The sequence below is a fragment of the Phanerochaete carnosa genome (genome assembly GCF_000300595.1).
Source record: "Phanerochaete carnosa HHB-10118-sp unplaced genomic scaffold PHACAscaffold_10, whole genome shotgun sequence".
NCBI classification, from domain to species: Eukaryota; Fungi; Basidiomycota; class Agaricomycetes; order Polyporales; family Phanerochaetaceae; genus Phanerochaete; species Phanerochaete carnosa.
The window spans coordinates 462,088-470,596 of NW_006767637.1; the positions used below are offsets into that span (position 1 = coordinate 462,088).

An 8,509-nucleotide genomic window follows, 5' to 3' on the forward strand; every position below is an offset into this window, starting at 1 on the left:
TTCTGCGACAGAGGTATCTAATTTTGTCCAATGTTGCCTAACACTCATGGCTAATCTCAACTTCTACCAGCTGCGAAGTCCTTAATATCATGATCACCGTCTTTGCATTTGTCGGCTACTTTCAAGTTGCTGGTAGGCTCTACACCATATTGCAAGAATTGCGAGCTGAATGTTTAGACATCAGTCTTCTCCGCCCTACGCGTCTTTGCGATTACCGGCGGATACCGTATGCTAACAGCGCTGACCCTAGGATTGGGCCTTACACCTTTTGGAACTAATGTGGTTGGTGTCAAGATATTGTGAACGCTCATCGCTGATCATAATATCGGTACTTAGTTTTTCTTGACCAAGACACAGGGCTGTAATGGACCTCTTAACATATCAAACAAGGCATCATTAATGTATGTGGCATCTTTTCTAGTTTATGGTTTTGTGGCAATCTCAGCATACATTGTAGTGGTGGGTTATAGCATCTTCAGTATCCTTTGAATGAGCTCATGCTACTCCGTAGTCTCTCTCATTACTCGAATCTCGCAAATCATCATCGACCTGCTGGTAGTCATCGCAACATGGCGGCGAACCTTCCAATATTGGAAGGATATCTCTAGATCCCAGTGTCCACCAACAATTTCAGCGTGTCTGCTCCGCGATGGTGAGTCTTGTGGGAAATGGCGCGATACTAACGGTTGACTAAGACCGCTTACCCTAGGAACCGTCTATTTTTTGTAAGTTTCCACTGGCAGCTTCACTTGATGCCATGCCTGATTATGTTGCGCAAATCAGTGCGCTATTACTTGTGAATATTGCTCAGATATTGACACGCAGTCCCGTAAGCCAAAGCCCTCGTATCCCAGGCCTTTATTATCAGGCTAACCCACTTGTAGACATTAGCTCCTGTGAGCCCGCTCACCACAGCAATGGTATGATAGCTGTAATTCACCGGTAACACGGTCACGGTACTGACGGACTTCAGCCCCCAATTCTGGTTAGCCGGTTCATGCTGAATCTGCGCCAAGTGCGCTCCGAGCCGAGTACCCAGTCTTGTTCTGCCGTAATTCCTACATTTGAACCTACACTTTCGAGCGCCGACTATGGGGCGTTCACGAGCATCATCGGTAACATCGGCGAGCCCCTGGTACACGGGTGTGACGAAGAGACCGAAGAGCATTGAATACCGATTCTTGCTATCTGTTCTCCCCAGGCAGCCCCAATGTAGCCAAGGACACGCCTTGTCCACCACCGCATATCATCTTCTCCACGTTATACCTAATCTTATTTGGGAGACTTGTGTCGATATATCTATAACCTATAGTCTAATAGTTTACCTTGCCGTGCCAGTTGCAGGAAGATGACAATGATGTGCCGTATAGTAGATGACCGGCCATTAATACCAGCTTGCTACCAATATCTACATGTCAATCTCGGACAGGCCACTAAAGACCAAGTCAGGTATCCAGATTATCCCATATCTCCTCCCTCATGCGCGCCGGGCTCAGAGCTGCCTCTAAGTTCCTCATGACACACACGCGCTGCGGAACCCCGAACTGTGCTCCCAGTCCAAGACCGAGAGCCGCTCCAGACCACACATGGAATGGTACATCCAGTTCTCGAACAGGCCCGAGTCGAGGACACACCCTGCCCATACTTAAGTCGAGCTCCGGCACGCCGCCTAGGCGCAGCGCTCGCGGGCGGCGTGGGTGCTGTAGGCCGCGTTGGCGGACGTCGTCTGCTGGAGCATGCATGGAAATGCGGCGGGAGACGGGGCGATGCCGACGAGGAGCGTGCCATCGGGCAGCCCGCCGCCATCGATGCCGCGTTGCGCGAAGCTCTCGGAGCGGAGGAGCTCGTAAAACGCGAGCTTGCGCACGGCCGGCAGGCTGTACATGTGCGAGAGGGCGACCGTCTCGGCCGCGTGGCCAGGGCGTGTGCACCGACTACTGTTCGTCGTGCACGATCATGTTTCGGAGAGCACACGATCCGCACCACGTCTTTAAGTCCATAGAAGCACCTGGCAATATGGACGACTTTGAACGCGGTACATCCTTGCACTCCGGTTAAAACACGTGCGAAGGGTGCAGCAGGCGCATCGTCGGTCCCTTCCACAAGTGCATGGATTGTCCAAGCTTCAACTACTGCGGATCCTGTGCCAACAGCTCACAAAAGCGAAAGTTGCACAATCCTCAGCATTCATTCTTCCCTGTTCAGTCTCGAATGGACATGTCAACGTTCCTCGGAGTCCAGGCAGCGCGGAGACGTGTCGAGCATTTTGGCGTGACGTGCGATGGCTGCAGGCAACGTATCCACGGCGTCCGCCATAAATACCTCCATTGTACCGACTTCGACTTTTGCGACAAGTGTCTCTCTAATTCAGTGGTACGTGAGCAGCACGGCTTCCACCACCAGTTTTACCCCGTCGACTCACCCGGCGATTTCGCCGAATATGATCGCGTGCGCTCGACCTTGTCCCGCACACCTGCCGCCAACGTGCACCGGACATTCTGCGACGCTTGCGTCGCGAACCCTGCTGTGCTTATCCTTGTCCTTGACATCTCGCCTGTGCTTCAGTCGCCGGACCCAACAGCGACTGCCATCTCAAGTGAGTGGTTGATCCTGTTCGCGAGAAGCGATTCTGACGAGATAGCAGTCGCCGCTCCCTGTCTTACTCTAACGCTCGTGCACATGGCGACATGTGAGATTTCGCCGACCGTCGTAGCCGCGCGCGTTTACGTGCACATGTCCAATTCATAAAAGGAGGCGTTAGTGATTCGCTACCTTTCCATGCACAGCTACCTGCCCGAGAGATCCTTCAGATGCCCCTAAAGTCTTGTTGGTCACTGCGTATCATGATAGCGATGGGCGGAAAGAGTCTGGGCAGCAGCGCTGTGGCGGCTGTCCATCTCGCAGCATCTCTCGAGAAAATGCTTCGGCGCTTGCACAGGTAAATGATCCGTCAATCAACTCAACATGCTTGAGCTAATGTCGCTTCTGGCGCGTACGCAGCAGTTGACGTCCTCCACAAGGTGAGCCCTGTCCCCCAATATTCGCGGCGCACAGCATGTACTTCGTTGTCGGCCCTATATCACTCCGACAAAGGCGACGGAAGACAATGTTCATCAGTAACGCCGAGGGCGCGCGAGCAGGGTATCTAGTGGATATCTCCCGTCATAACATGTGTTTACAGCAGAATCCGATATTCGACGTCAACAAGCCAAGTTGAAAATGCTTAAAGCCTTACCTTCACTATTGAGGGGTAGTACTTACGTTGACCGCCAGCCGTACTCGTACCCCCTGCCGGGCAATAAGACGGCGACATGGCCGACGCTCCGGCAACGTATCAGCTGTAAGTTTCTGCATTCTCTCTCGAACAACGCCCTACTACAATCTCTGATCTTCGAAGGCTTGTTGGAGAATGGACAGCTGCCGCGATATCGGGCCCGCCCTCGAGCCGACCGGGCATAAGCGCTGTACTGACCTGCTTCGAATAACTGTAGCGTTTTACGAGCACACCATTACATTCGCGCAGGAGGTCGAAGTTGTTGGGATGGACAAGTGCCGAGAACCTTGAGGTAAGGACCTTTTCTTCTGCTTCGGAATGGGGGTATCTCACTGCTTGATTCCCGCGGAAGCACAATTTCAATCTGCGGCGGATAATTAGCTTACACCTTTCTTTTCCAGCGCATAAACACCGCCCTCACCCGTCTGGCTTTCATGCAGACCGCAGGTGTGCTCTCTTCGGCATCATGGTGAACTCCGCAGAGCTGATCCCATACTCGTAGCATTTTTGTCCCTCCGGCTATCCGCCATCTCTGATAGAAGCCTGTCGCTGCCGTTCTCATTCTGAGCCTTGTCCTGGTGACCACGAGTATCGTACGTCACTCGTTCTGCCAACGACACAATCTGCTGATATTTGATGACGTGCAGTTTGGAGCGATAAAGATGCACTATGGCGCGCAGTGCATCACTTCTCACTCGACGTCTGCGCGCACAAACGAAACGTGCGTATATCACGTTGAATGTCTATAATCATGAATGACCGATCTCCGCTGGTAGATGTACGTACATTAGAACTGCGTAATTACTACTATCTCATGAACGCTTCATCTTGCCACAGTTCCCCCCCTTGACTCTCGTTTCCCTTGTGCTTGCGGGCCTTATTCTATTGGTTTGATCTGGCAGAAGTCTTTTACAGATTGGCAAAAAGCTCTACATGTTCAGAAGCGTCGTAATGCGCCAAATTGCTGCCACAACATGCTGCGCGTCTTCGAGCTCCGCCGTGGTACTTGCCGAGACGGTAGTTACGCAGGAATCATATACTTCTTGTGCGTTGCCTATGGCCTTATCACTGCCTGAATGCTACTCACCCGTGGCAAAGATTCATGCTGTTGATGAAAATGATACAATTGTTGACCTACGATACGACAAGCATCTCGAGGCATGTCGCGTCAATGTCGTTCTGCAGTGCTCGAGCTCCATGCCTGTCTCAGCCATCACCCAGATCATGGTACGATTTTTCGTACGTTGTGTTCGGACCCACCTCATGCATGTGTGGCCACTCATCGCCAGCCGATTCATGCTGAATCTCCAGGATCCGCCAACCTATCGGTTGGCAAAGCGCACTGCAGGACTTTGCTACACACCAAGACACCAGGCTACCTCGGACAGAACGGAGACCAATCTCAAGCATCATAGGCGATATTGGTGGGGGGGGATAGATTACGTTGACCGGCCTGCACTTGAAGATGAAGGCAACGGGAGAGTCCTGGAGTGGATGTCAGAGCAAGATGTGATGCTACCGTCATCCGCGTATGGCCCGGAGGTCAGTCTCAGGTAACTTGACGTATTTCAGGCTGACAGGCGGCTCCTCAGGCAATATGATCGTGTGGTCGCCGTATGATGAGGCGTACATGTAGCCCGCAAACCATCATTTCCGCTTTAGCTCGGCGCTGGCATCAGGAACTGGCTGAGCCTGCTTGATTCCATGAATCCAGGCTTCTGGCATTTAAAATGACTGCAACCATGCTGCCTTCCGTTGGGCGGTTTTCGTCGTTCTGGTATTATCCGGAAATCGCGTGGACTGGAGCGACGGGCGTAGGAGCCGAAGTGCTGTCGTGCGCCAAACTTTCGTAGATGCCCACGTGGCGGTGTCCCGTAGTCTACTGGAAGCCGCCTGGAAAATTGCGCGGCGAGGTGTAAAGTTAAAGGCACTCGTCACATTCCGTGGCCAGGTTACACAGCTTCCAAACGTTACCTTCTACCAATTGTGGAAACAGAGATCCGGTGAGTGGCTTCCATCCCTGTTCCGGCGCCTCGTTGTGCTCTGCTCATGTGCTCGTCGAACAGATATCTGGGGCATGTCATATTGAACACAGGGGTCCTTGTGCTGTAGTAGACTTCTTAGGGAGGCTGTAGTTCCGTAGTGACGGCTGCTACGTCCTAATTTTCCGTCCTAGAGCTGTGCACTAGCAACGTTCTGCTACTGCGATCCCGACCCTCCGTGCCACAAAAATAGTCTAGCTTCATCAGGCCGGTGTGTGATTATTGCGATAGGCCAATCGCAGCTTTCCCGCGAGATCATCAACAGCCGGAAGTCCAGGTGAGCGGCTGAGACTTTCGAGACGCACGGTGCTCATTGTTGGCCAGGATACTGCCTCGCATCAAAATCAGATATCTTACACATGATACAGGTTGGTGTATCAAGGAAATGTTCTCACCAACATATCTGGTATTCGATCCATATGTTCTTATAGCCTGCATACCGCATACCAAGCAATAGGTCGTCCGCCCCCAGCTACTCTCGCAAAAGCACCCCATGATGTATGAGAGTTCGATGGAAAGTTCCCCTGCCTTACAGTCGTAAATCTTGCTCCCATTTGCAATTCTTCACCAGATCGACACTCATTGAGGCTCTCAGCGAACTGACGGTGCAGCGGGAAATGTGCTTCGCAGTCTCAGGTCAGCCGCAAGATCACTCAGTTATACGAGCAGTAGTACTAATTCCCCCGTCTGACGAATGAAACTTTAGCACTAGCTATATACGAGTATCTAATCACGTTAGACCTGGAAGTGGAAGCGGTCTGGCGACGGAGGTGGACCGCCAGTTCCGTGTTACTACTTTCAACTCGCTGGGTGATGGTTTTCACCGCCATGGCTCAATGCGTCGCTCTGTTACCTTACGTAAGTGCGTCAGCTGGCGTTAGATCGTCATGCTTATTGGTCGCAATTAGAGGTATCTGATAATGCTTGGTACCGCTCAACACCTGACTGACCCTCAATTTTGCAAGCTGCGAAGCCACCGAGATAGTCAGTGACATTCTCTTGTATGTCAGTTGGTTCCAGGTTGCTGGTAGGCACGACACTATCACACCAGAACTGTAAACTTATGCCTTATCCACCAGTCTTCTCCGCTCTGCGTGTCATTGGGGTTACTGGCGGGAGGCGTGGACTTGCAGCAGTGGTTCTAGGACTGGGTATCGTCCCAATCGGCATTAACATGGAAAGTTTTGATGCCTCTCGATAGCTCGCTGCTAATGCTTACCCCTACCTATAGTTTGATATTACCAGGACGCGTTTTATCTCGGGGTGCAACAGCTTCTTAGATGTCTCAGGCAAAACACTTCTAATGTGTGTAGCATCTGTAATATTACCCCCGCAGGGACCTGACACACATCACAGCTGTAGGCTTTGTCGTTGTCAGCATATTTCTAACGTGCTTACGCGGATTTATAGTCGGCCTTATTTGTCGATTGTCGTCCATCCTGGCCGACCTCCTGGTGGTCATCGTAACGTGGCGTAATACCCCCCAGTATTGGAAGAATATCTCTAGATCGTGGTCCACTGCAACCGTCTCGTCGTGTTTACTGCGTGATGGTGAGCCGTGTGGGTGTCGATAGAGTGCAGACGACTAAGTAGTACTATTTGTCTCAGGGACAATCTACTTTCTGTGAGTTCGCGCTGACAGCGTGCCCTTATATCAAGTCGTCCCTAATCGTGCGTACTAGGGCCTTGTTACTTGTGAATGTCGCAGAGATTCTGACACATCACCCTGTAAGTCAAATCAACTCCTTACGATCCGCCATATTAACCATTGACTAGATATTAAACCCTGTATCTGTGCTCATCACGTCGCTGGTAAGCTCGTCGCTACACCGGATAACGCTGTACTGACACAAATCAGCCCCCGATTCTCGTGAATCGGTTCATGTTGAATCTCCGCCAAGTGCAGTCCGAGCCGAGCTTCCAGTCTTGCTCCACTATAATCCCTTCATTTTACCCAAGGAATTCCGAAGCCGATTATGGGGCGTTCACAAGCATCATCGGTAACATTGGCGAGCCTCTTTTGCATGGATATGACGAGGAAACCGAGGAGCGTACGTCACCGGCATTCATAATAGACCTTCGTCAGAATGCCCCAGCATAGCCGTGACACGTCTTGCTCACTACTCTTCTCCGACCTCTGCATATTATGCCCAATATTTTTTGAAAGACTTGTATCCATATATTTGTAGCCTGTAGCTGAAGAATCTATTTTGCTCCGCTGTTTGTAGGAAGATGATAACGATGCGCTGTATTGTAGGTGGCCGACTATTAGTACTAGCAAACCTTCAGTACCTACACTGCTTGTCATTTTTGCTACTACCTGGTTCACATGGTTTACATGCAGGTATACAACAACTTGCAAGAAGAGAGCAAGAATATTGATACTGACCTCTACAGGCCAGTCGAGGTATCCCCCAATCCGACGGATCACCCTGCGGCTTCCATCTTTTTCCCGGCGCCTCACTTTGCTCTGCTCATGCGCCTTCGAAGTTCGAGCAGATATTTAGAGCGTAGCATGCTCAATACGGTGCGTCCAGTCCCTACACTGGGATAAACTTCGTATAGACGCTGTAAGGCTTTTTGGGACATCCGGACCGCTGTCCCAGCCTTTTTTTCTATGGCCGTGCGTTAGTGGCAACGCCCCGCTCCTGTTGTCCCTGACCTATCATCTCGCGAAGACAGCACAGCCTTATATGATCAGCTACGGCTGCTGTGGTGGACTAAGCATAGCTTTCCCTCTGAGGTCAGGCAACATCAGGAAAAGCCGGAAGTCCAGGTCAGCGGCTGATACTTCCGAGACGCACGGTGTCCGCTGTTCTTGGAGATACTGCCTCACCACGAGAAGTTAGTACGTCGCTTCGTATCAGTATCAGACATCATATGCATGATACGGAATGTTATGTGTAGGCCGCTCAGCCAGAGACTCTTGTAACTTCTCTCCCTAGGTCACGCGATGTCAGAAAAAGTCGGACGTCCAGACTAGCGGCCGACTCATACTTTCGAGACGGGCCAGACGGCGTTCACTGTTCTCGGCTGAGATACTGCCTCGCTACGAGAAGTTGGTACCCATATGCCCCCTCATCTCAGTAGCAGATATCTTATGCACGATACGGAGTGTCATGCGCACAGGCGGTGTATCGAGGCATTTTTTTCCATCAACAGATCCGGTATCCAGGCCCTTTTGTATTTAGAG

At 51.4% G+C, this 8,509-nt stretch overlaps 3 protein-coding genes across 3 annotated transcripts; all 3 read left to right on the top strand.

The window, feature by feature from the left end:
- Positions 1-89: 89 nt before the first annotated feature.
- PHACADRAFT_199792 (uncharacterized protein) lies at positions 90-1,171 on the top strand (the record flags this gene model as incomplete). The annotated part of the gene is made up of 7 exons (XM_007400069.1): positions 90-132; positions 185-226; positions 512-652; positions 710-725; positions 784-829; positions 885-920; positions 974-1,171. 7 exons carry the CDS (start codon positions 90-92, stop codon positions 1,169-1,171), a joined length of 522 nt encoding a protein of 173 aa, XP_007400131.1.
- Positions 1,172-1,591: 420 nt separating this feature from the next.
- Positions 1,592-2,002, top strand: PHACADRAFT_32021 (uncharacterized protein; the record flags this gene model as incomplete). Its single annotated transcript, XM_007399918.1, has 1 exon — positions 1,592-2,002. The coding sequence occupies one exon, from the start codon at positions 1,592-1,594 to the stop codon at positions 2,000-2,002; it is 411 nt and encodes a 136-aa protein (XP_007399980.1).
- A 215-nt stretch (positions 2,003-2,217) lies between these two features.
- On the top strand, positions 2,218-2,914 carry PHACADRAFT_212869 (uncharacterized protein; the record flags this gene model as incomplete). The annotated part of the gene is made up of 2 exons (XM_007400070.1): positions 2,218-2,596; positions 2,645-2,914. The coding sequence occupies 2 exons, from the start codon at positions 2,218-2,220 to the stop codon at positions 2,746-2,748; spliced, it is 483 nt and encodes a 160-aa protein (XP_007400132.1). The 3' UTR covers positions 2,749-2,914.
- Positions 2,915-8,509: the final 5,595 nt, after the last annotated feature.